This window comes from Tympanuchus pallidicinctus, unplaced genomic scaffold, assembly GCF_026119805.1.
Source record: "Tympanuchus pallidicinctus isolate F22 unplaced genomic scaffold, pur_lepc_1.0 scaffold11, whole genome shotgun sequence".
Lineage (NCBI taxonomy): Eukaryota > Metazoa > Chordata > Aves > Galliformes > Phasianidae > Tympanuchus > Tympanuchus pallidicinctus.
The window spans coordinates 5,435,440-5,451,002 of NW_026294627.1; the positions used below are offsets into that span (position 1 = coordinate 5,435,440).

At 45.2% G+C, this 15,563-nt stretch overlaps 1 protein-coding gene and 1 long non-coding RNA gene across 2 annotated transcripts in view; one reads left to right on the plus strand and one right to left on the minus strand.

Moving 5' to 3' along the window:
* Nucleotides 1-15,563, minus strand: part of LOC128074598 (uncharacterized) — a 482,510-nt gene that overhangs the window by 270,190 nt on the left and 196,757 nt on the right. The gene's annotated exons all lie outside the window — the stretch shown is intronic.
* PRSS23 (serine protease 23) lies at nt 6,747-12,823 on the plus strand. The gene is made up of 2 exons (XM_052670120.1): nt 6,747-7,140; nt 9,698-12,823. The coding sequence occupies exon 2, from the start codon at nt 9,711-9,713 to the stop codon at nt 10,827-10,829; it is 1,119 nt and encodes a 372-aa protein (XP_052526080.1). The 5' UTR covers nt 6,747-7,140; nt 9,698-9,710; the 3' UTR covers nt 10,830-12,823.

A 15,563-nucleotide genomic window follows, 5' to 3' on the forward strand; every position in this document is an offset into this window, starting at 1 on the left:
CAACACAGGATATTCTGTTAAATTCCAAATGCCCTATGCAGGTTAATGCATCACTCAGCCCTTGGTACCGAGGTCCTGCTCTCAAGTCTGTCGTACCCACAAATCATTCATATGATTTGGCCTCTGTGAGGCTGCGCACTCATCGTGAAGAATTAAATTTATCCACTTAAATCTTCCTTCTTGGCTTAGAAAGAAACTCAAGTTAACTGAAAGAATGTAGACCAAGTGAGTAGACTTGGCACTTAGAAAGCAGACTGTTTTGCTGAATACATTTGAGAGTATTTTCTGAGCACATTTGAGAAAAGTATTTCCAGATCACCAATAGGTACCTGGTACATAGCATGCAGTGGCACAAAGCTACTGTCAGACAGCCATCTCTGAGTTTTGATGTATGCTAGTGTAGGAAATGAATTATAAGTAACCCAGACTTGCTATAAGTATTCCTTGTGGGATCCATCTCTACAAAACATTTTACCAAATGATTTTCCTGGGTGCTAGGCTTTGATCTGTGGATTGCAGTAATTATTGCGAACAAAGACCTACTGGATGACTTTGACCGCTAGAGGAAATTCAGGGTCGTTCAGTTTCCTAAAGCTATGCCTCACACAGTTTATATATTCTTTAGGAAAAGAAAATCCTGTGGGATAGTATTTCACAACCATTTTGCATGGTCATTTTTTTCCAGTGACACTCAGCTCAGATATGTCTTTTCTTATCTTGCTGCTTTATACTCTTGTCATTATATTATTTAGTGCTATGTGAAATTATTCCTCCTTAGGGCTCTATATATTCCACAATGAAAGTATAAATAGTTAGATTTCTCTCTAGCTAAGCTATAAAAATATCCTTTATTTACCTTTTTTTTTTCTTAACTACCTCCATTTGTCCATGTCTCACATGGAACTAGGTAGCCAAAACTGCACGGAATACTGCCACTGTAGACACAGCTGAGATGCATAAAAGAGCAATTATTACCTTGCAAATGTAAGATGTCATCTGGCAAGGGAAGGAAAGGATCATAGGTTAGTGAAACAGGTTGCGTATTTGGGAGGAAAATCTCCTTCTCTGTTTTTATAGCTGGATACGCAAGATTTGGAAAACAAGCCAAGCTCATCTTAACAAGATGTGAAGAAGAGATTCCCAAAAGCAATTCTCTGCTGAGGAGCACTTAACTCTGAACAGTGTATTGCCATCTCACATAAAAGCCAAACGTCCTCTCCACATGAGTTGTTTAGGCTTCTTCTGCTGACATCCCAGAGAAAGTGATTGCTGAGTGCAGCTCATCCCATAGTACCTGCAGCATGTAGTATTACCCTCTGCAGTGGATTACCCTCTGGAGGTGCCTCTTCTCTGATTTAAAGATGACCTTGCTCAGGGTACTGGCATCATTTTTAGATGGCTAAAATTAGCTGAGGTCAATTTTGTTTACTCGTTCCCAAGCTAATCATAGCTGACCCCTCCTGCCTCAAATAGGACTCCTCTTCATGTGTCAGACCATGGGCCCCTATTGCAGCATCCTATGTGCTGGCCACGACAGCTAGCTGCCTTCTTTATGCTAGAGGGAGGTGTCCCTGCCTGCAGTGAGGGGTTGGAACTAGATGATCTTAAGGGTCTCTTCCAACCAAACCATTCTGATTCTATGCTCTATGCCCTTACATTCATTCCTCTTGGGAGTACTAATTCATAGCTGTTATATGGACTCACTGAAATTCTACCAGTAAAAGCTGATTGACTGAAAAATTAATGCAAAGGAGTTCACTAAATAGTCCCTGCCTGTTTTACCTTTTTTTTTTTTTAACAGTAATTCTGGGAAAGTCAAAGAGACCCACTTGCTTCAGGCATCCCTGCAGTCCTACATCCATGCTGGAATGCCCTTGCCAGCAGCAGCACCTTCAGCCCTGATTAGCTTTAACCACCTAACCTCTGTCTGCACTGCCTGGCCCAGAACAGCTAGAGCACAGCCTGAAATAGGATGGGGTCCCTCATGAGTCACGCTGCTAAACTCGGGGTACTCAGGCATCACAAATCCCACCAGCTTTGCTGCACAAGAGGAGTAGCTAAGGCCCTTCCCAGCATTAACACATGACATTATTGCAGAGTTGATGGGCTGGCAATGAAAGATTTAGGCCAAACACTGTGCCCAAATGGGCTCTCGTGTGGGGTGACACAAGCTCCAGCCCTCTCTTTTGCTGTGTGAGCTGAACATGAGCGTCTCTTTAAACCAGTTGGGCACAAGGTGAGCATGATCTCAAAGAGCTGCTGAAAAGCAGTCTATTAATACCCTCCGTGGTGTTTGAACCATACAGTAACCTTATGGTCACAGAGAGCACTTACGAAGTATTACAGCTCACTATTCTTAGATGAGTACACTGTAGATTCAGAACTGTCAGAGCACTGAAACCCACAGCAGAATCTAAACCCAGCAGGAAGACACAGGCTAGCATGAAGATAAAAACAGCAGTGATGAATGTGATCCAGCTTCACACAACACTGAAGATTCCCTTTTGCAGGAAATTCCTGAGGGTCTCAGTGAGTGCAGTTGCAGCGAATGTTTTATTTTTAAGGTGTTATTTTGGGATTACTTCACTGTATTGATATGCTGTTTATCCAAATGGAAAGATGCAGTGTCTTACAAGAACCTCAGCCTTGCTGGAGCAAATCCAGGTGCCTGCTTTATTTCAACTTGTTTTCACTATGATGAAGTTAAAGGGGCACTGTTAGTCTAAATATCACTTGTCGTAAATGTTTTCAGCAATACGATTACCAGTTACTCCCAAGATCTGTAAAGTTTGGAGCATATATGATATATATAGTTGTGAACTTTGAACCAGCTGAATTTAAAATGTTTCTCCTTGTTTTCTTCTGCTGGTTTGTGTATCTCACGGTTTGATCAAAATCTCTATATAATAGACTCTACTTCAAGCACGTATTTAGAGAACCTGTCACACAGATGTAAATAATCCTAAAGAGCCTTTCAGTTGAGATTTCTGACCTCTCCCTTCTCCCCTCACCCCCCCCAAAAAAAAAACCAGCCTACAAAATTATTCCTAAATGTATTGATTGGCCTTCACTGTATATTCAATCCAATGTCACCTCTTGTGCTTTCCACAAGTAGTAGGTTATTTTGCCAGTAATTTCAGAAACCTTCTGTAAAGCTTGGGTCATCTCAGGCAAAGGTGCTTATTTACAGTTATGTCTGTAGATGAAATTGTGCAACTGAAACCTTCTCCTATTAGTGAAATGTGCTGCTCAAATTATTCCCATTAACCCAGGAAGAAGATAGATAAGTTGAGTGAGACTGACCTCGTGTAACTGTAGGCATCTGCAGTTTAACCCCTCCAACCAGACAATGGAAGGAAATGAGCATTTGTAAAGGACAATTACCTGGCCTACTTTAGGATGTAATAAATCAGGGCTGCAAAGGGAACCAACAGTGGTCATGTCTGGCTTGTAGTTGTTCTTATTTGGGCAAAGGAATTCTCTCTAAGGGTACAGAGATCCACTGCATCATGCTGTTGACAACATTTCTGCCAAGACAAGAAGGGTATTGTGTACATTCAGCTGTCAGTTCTCCTGCTTAGAAATCTTTTTCATACGATGAACAACTGAGTTTGACTCCTCATAGGTTTCCTTTAAGAGCTGAGTCAAAGCATCGTTCTTCTGAAAACTGGGACTAAGTGCCTCCCCCCAGCATCCTTGTATCCACAGTCTTGGAAAACTAAACATTCTCTCTGGGTGACCTCATCTTATGGTGTAACATTTCTGAGGCCAATGTGTGGCATTCCCCTTCCTGTCATCACAGCTCCCAGTCATGGGACAGCTACTGTATTCATATCACAGTACTACAGTGAGATTGAACGTGCTCTCACACTTGTTGCACAGATCAGGGACCAAGACAGCAAAGAGCTTTCCTGTAGTGATGCAGAGAGTAAGGGCAGAGATGGGGACAGAACTTGCTCTCCAAAGTCACTGCTCACGCCCTCATTACTCCATCATTCTTGCCTTCAAAACTGTCTTTGAAGGGTTAGAGAGTATCTTCACACTGAACTTCTTCCTCCCACATTTAAAAAGATCTTTGGGAAATGGGGCACCTGTGTGTAGGGTTCTCTGTCCCACACAAGTAAAAGGGAGCCTGCTGAATAGATGCCATGACATGGGGAGCTCCAGCCCTCTTCTGCTGCATTACATCAGCAGTGAGCAATGGGAGGACTCATTTGAGCCAATTGTGGGTTGTCATTCTTCCTTCCAGACTCAGTGGCCTCTGAAATCACTCCATTGTCTGCAGCAGAATCTGGCACAGGCCCATAATGCCAGGTTACTTCACTTCCCTGCAGAATAAAAGATTTCTTCAACCATGAGAAATTATCTCCTGACAGTGCTATTCATTAGGACTCCCACCTGTAGACTGTTTCATTTTCAGCTTACTCGCAAGGTGGTGAAAAGTCAGCATGTGTGTTATCACTTGACAATATAGTGCAGCTAATACCTCTTCACCCTTACACATGTTGTCACTTATTGCTCTTTGCCTCAACAATGGCTCACAGTAATGCTGAGATCTTGGACTTCACCCTCTCTTTCACTGCGCAATTTCTCCAGAACTCTCGTTTCTTAGGAATTGTACACACAGAAAAAAATATCTGCAATTTGTTCATTTTTGTTAATTCTTTTGAATTGGAAAGTTAAAGCATTATATTTTTGTTTGAATGAATTGCCTAAACACTGGTTTCCAAACTTATCTAAGATGTCTTACTGCACCCCAGCTGACTTTCAGCTGGTGCTGAAGCTGGGTTTCTGCTGGGGATATCTGGCCTCTACCTCTGGTTGTCATTCTCTCATCCTTTGTAGCTGAGAAACACCTGTCTGAGTACTGATGATTTTTGTACCTCTTGCACTTTGCAGCCATCTCTTAATATCTTTTTGCACGCTAAGCAGGGTTGGTGCATGCCCCAAGTAAAAGCAAATTTAAAAATCCATTCCTAAGACTTTCTGCTCCCCTAACAGCCCAGCTCCTCACATAGGGCCAGTGCTTGGAGCAGGGCTTCAGGCTTCACCGGCCCTTTGTGAAAGTCTCAGCAAGGAGAAGAGATCAGCAGAAGGAAGCAAATCAACTGGTTCCTGCAAAATTTATATTTCCTTTCTGGGGCAGCGGCCATCATCTGGGAATTTTGGCAAAAGCCTTCACGGATTATTCTCTCGGAGCTAAAACACATTGCAGGATTTTTGCCTTCTTGGCTCCAGCTCCTACTTTTCCTGCCAGGTATCATTATAAGGATTCAAGCAGGATGAGCAATTAAAACCCATAAAAAGAATGTGTCTGACTATTAAAGTCAAATATCTGATGAGGAAATGGAGGTGACAGACTGCAGAGCTCCTGGACAATGTGCTTCCGTGAGGGGGATCTCCCAGGGCTGGGGTGCACGGAGAAGTGATGTGCTGTACCAGGGACCCGAGGTGCTTGGTGACATGAGGGGATCCCAAAAAGCCATCACCCCACCCCAAAACTGGGGTGGCATTCAGTCCAACTGAGGCTGAGGCCACCATAGCACCACAACCTTGGGACTAAAATGAAACATAAAATCATTACGGTTGGAAAAGACCAATAAGATCATCTAGTCCAACCATCAACCCATGCTGCCCTATCCCACATCCCACAGTGCCACATCTCCACATTAATCTTGAAAACCACCAGGGACAGTGACTCCACCACCTCCCTGGGCAGCCTGTGCCAATACCTCACCACTCTTCTGGAGAATAAATTTTTCAACCTGAACCTCCCCTGGTGTAACCTGAGGCCATTCTTTCTCATCCAATTGCTGTTATGTGGGAGAAGATGCTGAGCCCCACCTCACCACAACCTTTCAGGGAGCTGTAGGGAGCGATAAGGTCCCCTGAGCCTCCTCTTCTCCAAACTGAACGATCTCAGCTCCTTCAGCCATAAGACTTGTGCTCCAGACTCTTCACAGCTTTGTTGCCCTTCTCTGGACACGTTCCAGGGCTTCAATGTCTTTCTTGTAGTGAGGGGTCCAGAACTGAACACAATACTCGAGGTGCAGCATCACCAGAGCTGAGTACGGAGGGACCATCACCTCCCTGCTCCTGCTGACTGTGCTATTGCTGACCCAAGCCAGGATGCCATTGGCTTTCTTGGCCACCTGGGCACAGTGCTGGCTCACATTCAGCCAACTGTCAGCGAACATCCCCAGCTCCATTTCTTCCACACAGGCTTCCAGCCACTGCTCCCCAAGCCTGCAGAAATCAGTAGGGCTGTTGTAACTGAAATGCAGGACACAGCGCGGAGAAGGGACCCACCAGTCAGGGACCCCAGGCACTTGTTGCTTTGCTGGGGCTCCTGCAGAGCCACCACCACACCCCAAAGCCTCTCACTCCAGGACATGGGTGACCACAGTCCCTCAGCCAGCACAGCAGCACCGCACTGGGACTAAAACCAGCAGTGAGCGGGGGAAAAGAAAAAGAAAAAAAAAAAAAGTAGAAGAAAAAAAAAAAAAAAAAGAAGGCGTTTCTCTTCAGGAAACGAATAAAAACAGCAGCACGAGGGTAAAAAGTAGAGCGGCGGCGCCCCGCGGGAGAAGCGTGCAGGCGAAGCGCGGCGCAGCGCGCCGGGCCCCAGCCTCGCCCGCTCGGGCAGAGGGCGCCTGCGCCGCCGGGAGCGCTGCGGAGCGGCAGAGCGGAGCGCGGCGGCCGCGGGAACCACCTGCGGGAGGCGCCGCTCCGCCCCGCCCCGCACGGAGCGCGCCGCTGAGTGAGGGCCGGCGGCCCCCCGAGCCCCGAGGAGGCGGCGGGAGGGATGGGAGAGGCTGCGTCGCCGCCGCCAGCACCGCCCGCCTGAGCGGCTCCCGCAGACGTCGCGGGGAGCTGGTCGGTAGCGGGTGCCGACGAGGGGGGGGACAAAGGAACGGCGGGAGAACGGCGAACTTCGAGGACGGCGCTTCGCCGGGCGCGGGCGGTCGGCTGGGAATTTCGGGTCATTCATCGGCGGCTGACGCCGTCCGGCCGCGTTCTCCCCTCCGTGCTCTGCGAGCGCATCTCGCCGGGTCACCCGATGGCAGCAGCTGGGCAGGGAGCTCGGTAGTGCTGCTGCGGTTGTGCGGCTCTTGGAACGGCGACGGGAGAGGCTGAGCGGTAGGTTTCTCTTTAAGTTTACGTTACTTTTTAAATGCCTTCATTTTGCTACTTATCCGCTTCTTTGGTAAAGAGGAAGGATCTCCTACGCGCTGATTTTTTGGCTTCTTGTTATGAATAAGACGTTTGCTGTGTTTCATTGCAACTACGGGCTGGTTATTACCAGAGAAGACACGATCGCAGAGGCGTCCGTCAGTGCTATGGTCTGCGAGTGCTGCCTCGCACCTGCGGCCAGGTATAAACTCACAGCTGTGCTTTATTGCCGAGGGCTTTTACTAGCGTTTCAAACAGCAACAAAGGTCTTCGAAGGGTGAAGAAGGCGTTTTATCGCGCGTCTCTGTGATGCGATCAGCGGGGAGGGGTGGGAAGGCTCGGAGCCGTGAAGCGCGCTGAGTTCCGCTGTAACGCGGCTCAGCCTAAGGACAGGTACGGTCTTTCCGAAGCCTTTTTCTGGGGGGACGAAGTTGTGCTGCAGCTCCTGCCTCGTTCTCTCCATCGGGCGGCTGCCCTCTGCTGTCTGAAACTGCCTTTCCAGTGCTGGAGTGCTGCTTGGGTACGGCAGGGAGGTGAGCAGGGCGGGCTGCAGGTAACTCCTTGCCTTATGCTGTCGGAGTGCACTGCTGGAATCTCTTTGCTTGTGCCAGTACCCCACAGGATGCTTCCAGCTTTCCCCTGCCGCCTAAATTAACCTGACGACTTTTAGATCCAAGAAGAACTATTTAAATTGAGATTACATTGACTGAAAAAGCTTCAGATGTCATTTAAGGGAGTTACTGTGGTGGGAAACAGATGACAGCAGACTGCATACGAATATGTGCCTTTAATAGTGAGATCAGTTAGCTGATGCACAATGCCAGTGCGATTTGTTCTGCTGGGGGCAGCTAGCAGGGTCCCCATGTCATAGGTTAGGGCAGCTAGCAGTTAGCTAATGCTGGTGTATATTATCTTTGTGGGGATGGAGAAGTGACACATATCACTGTCACTTTTTTTTTTTGTTATATTTTATTTCCCTAATCACTGTTACACAGCAAATACATTTGATATACATCAGTTGTTTCTTGTTATATTGCTTGATGACTGTCTAATTTGATAGATTGCAAAACACAGCCAGCATCCAGTGTTAATCTTTGCCGTAGAGCCAGTTTAATGATAACCTTTGCAGAAATATTATGATTGGAAAAGACCTCTATGATCGGCTAGTCCAACCCCAGCCTGCCCTCACCATGCCCACTGACCACATCCCTCAGAGCTGCATGTCCATGATTCATGAATACCTTCAGGGATGGTGATCACCACCTCCCTGGGCAGCCTGTGCCAGTATTCCCAACAATGAAGAAACCCAGGCCCAATATTTGAGCTGGATACCTTTGGACTTTATTGGTCTGCTGTGTCTGAAGTCTTCTTCAGTGACCCTTTAGGGTTGGAGCATTCCTCTGCACAGCACTTGAGGAAAGGCGTTTTCTTTTTTGTTCTTAGATAGCTGTGGTCGTCTCTTGCCTGATTTGCTTTAGTTTGCTTGGTTGAGGTATTTCAAGAATGATCCCACAGTTGTGATCAACGTAACCCCAGCAGGGTTTAAATATGTGTAAGCTCAACATAATTATGAAGTTTTGTTTGAATAATCTTTGTGTGAGGGAGATCCTGGCTGCCTTCTTGCCCAGGGTGCGCTGCCTCCTGCCGTGATTCAGCTGTATGGCTAATTTTCAAGTAAACTGAAGTTACACGTTTTCTTGACACAATACTAGTGCATGCTGTTCTCTGCAGCCCAAGGCGCTCTGCCTGGGGTTCATAAACACATTTACCTCCCTGTGCTCAGAGGGAGGTTGGTTTGCATCTCTAATTAATTAAGTTTGTGAAGGAATAAGTATGTTAACTGAAGATTCCGTCAGGAATTGTAGGCTTGCTTCATTAGCTGCTGTGGTGTAATTTGTACCATCCTTTCACACATAAGCTGAGGGGAGAGCAAATGCTACATGGAGCAGAAATCTTCCTCTGGTGTGAGCTGTGATGGGAAGCGAGCTGCCTGTGCAGCACTCTGCAGCCCCCTTCTGTTATGGTGCTTTTCTTTTTCCACCTGCCCGTTCCTGCTATCAGTGTTGACCTCTCAGGCTGGAACAGCAAACTGTGAGGTGGCTGAAGAACCTCTCGGTGGAGTCAGAGAGTAGGTGGCAGCTTTTTGAGAATTTCAGAGTGCTGTAATCTAGAGACTGTAAGGATGTGTGTTGTGTGCAGGAGTTACAGGATGTGGGGATTTATGCACAGTCTGAGTTTTCTTTATGCTGCATGAAGGCAAATTCTATGGCTTGTCACAGAAGTTAGGTGGCTCAACGTACTCAAGGGTTAAATGTTTCATGTGCTAACCTAGGATGCTTGTTTCAAGACACAAGTTAAAGCATTAGCTTTACGTTGAGAAGCTTGAAGAATTTTGTGGCATTTTTGCTGCATTCAAATCATTTGACTCTTATTTTACAATAGTTAGCAAACCATTGCTTAGCAAGGTAAATGAGTCTTGGAACAATTTGGGGTGAGTAACTGGGCTTTCTTTTGCTTTCCACAGAGTGGTGTTCAGAATGGCTGGCTTGTCCATTCTAATCCTCCTTTTGTGTGCTGCTAAAGATGTGATGCCCTCCGGTCCTCACTGGAAGCCCACTTGGCCCTCTTACAGAGTTCCAGTTATCCTGCCACAGTCTACCTTTAACTTGGACAAACCACAGTTTGATGCTGAAGCCAGACTGGAAGTGGCATCTCCATGTGGCCCAGAGTGCCACAAAAGTTCTCCGCTTCCAACTTATGAAGAAGTGAAGAACTACCTGTCCTATGAAACCTTGTATGCTAATGGTAGCCTCACTGAAACCGAAGTGGGCATATATATTCTGAGCAGCAGTGGTGATGAGTCTCGAGGCAGATCTCGAACTAAGAGGCAGATCTATGGCTATGACAGCAGGTTTAGCATTTTTGGGAAGGACTTCTTGTTGAATTACCCATTCTCCACATCAGTGAAGCTATCTACAGGTTGCACGGGGACACTAGTGGCTGAAAAGCATGTGCTTACTGCTGCTCATTGCATCCACGATGGCAAGAGTTATGTCAAAGGAGCTCAGAAACTGCGAGTGGGGTTCCTGAAGCCTAAAGTGAAAAATGGCAGCAAAGGGGCCAACATCACCGGCTCGGCAGTGCCTGAGAAAATGAAATTCCAGTGGATCCGGGTGAAACGGACACATGTCCCCAAAGGATGGATCAAAGGCAATGCCAATGATATCGGCATGGATTATGACTATGCCCTGCTGGAGCTCAAGAAGCCTCATAAAAGAAAGTTTATGAAGATAGGTGTAAGCCCACCAGCAAGACACTTGCCTGGAGGGAGAATTCACTTTTCTGGCTACGACAACGATCGACCAGGAAACCTGGTGTACCGTTTCTGTGATGTCAAAGATGAAACGTACGACCTGTTGTACCAGCAGTGTGATGCCCAACCAGGTGCCAGTGGGTCTGGGGTGTACGTGAGGATGTGGAAGAGGCAGAATCACAAATGGGAACGTAAAATTATTGGCATATTTTCAGGCCATCAGTGGGTGGACATGAATGGCACCCCGCAGGATTTCAATGTGGCTGTTCGCATCACACCCCTCAAATACGCACAGATCTGTTACTGGATCAAAGGCAACTATCTTGACTGCAGGGAAGGATAAAGATACAGAAACTCCTTGAAAGCACTTAATGACTGGTTTTAAATGAGGAAAGGCTAGACTTTCGCTGCAAATGTGTGTGATAGGGTTTTGTAATGTCAGAATGTGATATATGGCTTTTCAAGCGAGCTACCTTGTTGTTGGGACAGAGGCTACGTGGTGCTATCATAGCAGCTAGAAACTGGGGTGTAAAGGGGCATCTTCTGGGTGGGGGAAGGAGCAGGTGGACTTGCTGGGTTTGCAGCTGAGCAGCTGAAGATTAATTAGGGGCGGATCAGTAAACAGTACAAACTCAGAACCATCTCCAAAGAATCCTATAAAAGGGACGCTGTTGACTATCTCATGCCTACAGTGTTTGTTTTAATAAATCCTAGGATTAGTGGAAGTGCTTTGATCTGAACTTTTAAAAGAAAATATTTCTATGCTGTTGGGGGCTGAAGAGGGGCATTTAATGGTGTTTGCAACCCAAACATTACAGCTTTGTGTTCCTGCATGAGAAAGGGAGTGTGAAAAGGGCAAAGCATGCGTTGTGGGAGATGAATGCCACACAAATAGCATGAAGGGTAAATAACTGCATAACACTTGTAACCTTCTTTCAGCCTGAGTGATTCAAGACTGTATTAGTAACATAGTTAAGAAAAATGTTTTTCCAGCAGACGGACCTTGATGTTGTAAGGTCTTACCTTTGAAGATGGTGTTGGTCATAGGAGCAGAGCCATTGCATCCTGCTTTTGGAAATCATATCTGGGCTTAAATCTTTAAAGTAGCTGGGGCACAGCCTTACACCTGGTAAAATCCCTATGAAAGCATATGGGACTGATACATGTTTTCTGGTATGTCTTAATTTTTTATTTTTTTAATGGAAAATCTGATGTCAGCAACTCAGAGGAGAAGCCTGTCTTTACTCTTGGTGGCCATCTGAACTGCTGACTGTAAGGCAGACAAAGGATAGAGCAGGACAAGGGTTGCCCTGAAATTTCCACCCTTCTTGTTGAAGATCCATGCTATTCTACCTAAAAATAAGCATGGTAGAGGGACTCTAGATTTGTGTCTCTCTTTTGTATCCCTTTCACGTTGTACTCTGTAGAGCACTTTGACTTCTCTTTCTTGTGTTGTTTGAGTCAGGGACTCCCATCCCCAGATCTTTGAGTTACAAATAATTCTTGGCAAGTGCACTGTTCAGTAATTCTACAGCTGAAGTGGAGCCAAATTACAGGATGCAATATGAACTAGTTATGAAGTGATGCTCTACTGTCTCTTAAAGATATCAGCAACTTTTACTACAGCAGAATTTTAATTTAAAACAAAAAGTGCCTTGCATAGGTAAAATCAGTCCAGACAAACACTTGTGGCTTAGCAAACAGCACTGGGAGATCAGCGTGGTCTGTAGAGCTGTTTCTCAGGTGGCTTGTGCCACGCAGTTGACACATGCTGCCAAGACAATACTGTTTTTTTAAATAGGAGGATAGACGCTGGCTCCATTTCCAGTCTCAATTCCATCCATCTTCCACCATCTCCTAAAGCTCACCCAGTTGTTCTGTTGGAAGGTGTCATGGGGCAAAGCCACGTCTCTCGTGTGAGATGGCAGAGCAGGGAAGGAATGATTCTGAGCAGAGCTTCCCTGTGCTACAAGGAAAATGTTAATTCAGCTAAGCCTTTCTTTCACTCTTTTAATTACTAAGGCATTTGTAAACATATGCCTGATGGTGCTTTCTGTTTGTGATGGCTTCAGCTCTACTTCTGAAAGCCATTTCTTGCTAGAGCTGCCTATGATTATTACTTTTAGAGGTGCAGCATACAAAAACATGGATCCTCGTGGAGTTTGGTGCACTCAGATACAAGCAGTTACTAATGCTTTGAAATATGAATAATCGCCTCGTGTATCTGATGTCTTTTTCTCTGCCGTTTTATTTTAATTTCTTTACTCTATGGCTGTTATCTGGAGCACTTTTGTTTGAATGTATCACAGTGAATAAAAAGAAGTTATGGAATTTCAATGCAGATATTCTTGTATTTGTGCTATACTTGGGTTTTCTTTTCAATCCCATTTCACAAGTACTTATTTGTAAAGGCATTCAAGCACTTAGAAGTTGTATTTACATCCTCAGTGATGTTTATTTTCTTATAGTTTTCTTTTCTCTCCACCTGTTACATAAATATTTTTGTTTTCAGTGAGCTTAATTACTACTGTATGTTTTGGGGCAGTAATAATCAATCTTGGCTTTTGTGTGATTGTTGTGGTTCCAAAGCCAGTCATGACCCTGGATTAGTTAAAGCTGGAAATAACATATTAGACTGAAGAGTCACATTGTTTTTATTAACTTCAGGGGCAATAAACTTTGGAGGAATTTGAACCAGTCAATATGAAGACATAAATCAGGTCCATCTATTTCTTTCAGTTGATGCGGTAAGAAAAAAAATTCCTTTGAAGCCAACTGGGAGTCACTGCTTTTAGAGGAAACACCAGAGTGCAGAAATGTTCTAGTTTGTGATTTGGGAATTGCTACCCATACAATTTCCTTACCTCTGATCGTGGGCTTGAGTGCATTACTCCTGGTCTATGTTATGTATCTCCCATCTGCTGGGCCTATATTCTCAAGCGCTTGCTTGGGCTCTAGGCTGAGATCTTTTAGTTCTTTTGAGGTGTCTGGCAGAGTGCAGTTGTGCTGAAGGCCAATAAGCTAACGCAATAGGAGCAAGTTAGGATTTTGGTCTTTTTATAAAGTTGTGAGGCAAGTGCAGAGTAATCGAGGAGTTGTGTCTCTGTATTGTACGCCCAATAAGAATATTCCAGGTTGTTACTGGAAAGAAAATAAAATCTTGGATAATGTGAACAGACTTTTGGCTAATGCTCAAGACTGTTGCTCTTGTGCCCATGTGGGCTTATGCTAATTCAGCTGCAGATTTGTTTATAACTAGGTTGGGTCACTGCTAAGCAGTTTTGGAAACTGTTCTCTTTGCCTTGATGATGTAAAGGGGGCTCTTCCAAGACCAGATGTAAAAAAATGGTGAGGAAGATAATCACATAGCCAAAGTAGTTCATCAAGGAAGCACGTGGAACTAAATCATACACAGGCATGGCACTAGAAATGTAGTTGTCCAGGTTATCATCACTGTTGCTGATCTGCAGATCTGAATTGAGTGCCTCATAATGGTTGTACTTTATATCCATCTGCTGCTCTGCCTTAGAGAGGCTGTTCTGGGTGTGAATGGGAATGATTATAATCTTCTGTTCCTGCATCTTGAAGAGACTGACACAAGATAGATTCTGGTTATTACAATATAAACCCTCAGAGAGCAGTGCTGGAGATGGCAGCTAAGGGCTCGAGAAGACACAGAACGCGCTGAGCTCCTCCAGAGCACAGCAGTGAGCATGGTTCACTGGAGGCTGCAGAATATCATCACGTTCCTTTCTCAGAGGAAAGGTATTTTCCTTGCATCTGTAATTGTTTTGCAACCGAATTCCCAGGCCTGCCTGTTTAGAGGGCAGCCCTCGTCTTAAAGATGCATGCTGAACTCCAAGCAAGTATAATACATGCTTGAAATTCTTTTCCGTGTTTCCACTTAATCTGCTATTTGTTAGCCGGGTTTGGTAGAGCGCCAGCCCAATGTGCACAGCCCTTCAGAGGGGAGGCTTTCAAAGAGTGGATCAACTATGACGGGTGGGTAGAAATCGCTCTGCTTTCTCATAATGAAAAGGAAGCAGAGAAGACTTATAGTGAATCAGTTGCTGTGGGTATGTGCACATACAGGGCTGTGCACAGCTACTGGTTTGGTGTATAATGGTGTTCATTTCCATTCCCTGTTCTGCTAGGTGTAGAATAAAAACATCCAAGCTGAATTATGTTAAGCTTCTTAAAATGAGTGTGTAATTGCTAATCTGTGTGGCGCTTACATGTGAAAGATGTAGACTGTGACCCATCTGTAGGTACACAGGAAAAGCATAAATGTCAGTGATGAGAGTTAGGAATTCCATCTTTTCTAATTTCTGGATGCTTTTTTCCTGCCTGACGTGGTGGCAATTTGGTAGTGTGTGGTTTGTGTCTGCTCTTAGAACTAGTCTGGGCTCTTACAGGTAGATGGCTTAACAGTGCTGGAAGAGGAACAACAACTGGAAGAGAAACATCGTAGCATACCCTGAACATCATTATCAACACTGATTATTCCCAAGATAAAATGGAGTATTAGCACATACAGTGAAATATCTGATGCCTGTTAGCTGATGGTTGCTTGTTCTCAATTTCTTCAGTTTTGGAAATCGCTGTTCATGCTGATGTGGCAAGGAGAGAGTGTTCTGCTGATGACCCTGACCATCTCCAATACAAAAAGTGTCATTGTAATATCTTAGAATGGTTTAACTTGGAAAGGACCTTTAAGATCATGTAGTTCCAACCGCCTGCTAATACCAGACCAGGCTGCTCACAACCTCCATCCAGCCTGGCCTTGAATGCTTCCAAGGAGGGGGCATCCACAGCCTCACTGGGCAACCTGTTCCAGTGTCTCACCACCCTCACAGAAAAGAATTTATTCCGAAATATTGGTCTATGATAGGTGTGTGCAGGTTGTCAGCTATTAATTGCAGTGATAGCAACGGTAAAGTACAATACAATTGTCCATCTTATCCTGCAGAATCTCCTATACGTGCTTTATGCTGTGTTATCATGGATTTGGTGATTTTTTCCACAGCCTCCATAGAAAAAGAACTTGCTTTAGTGATGACTTGGATTTTTCTTGACA

Coding starts and splice junctions, on each gene's coding strand:
- PRSS23 (XM_052670120.1), top strand. CDS start 9,711: ATGGCTGGCTTGTCCATTCTAATCCTCCTTTTGTGTGCTGCTAAAGAT.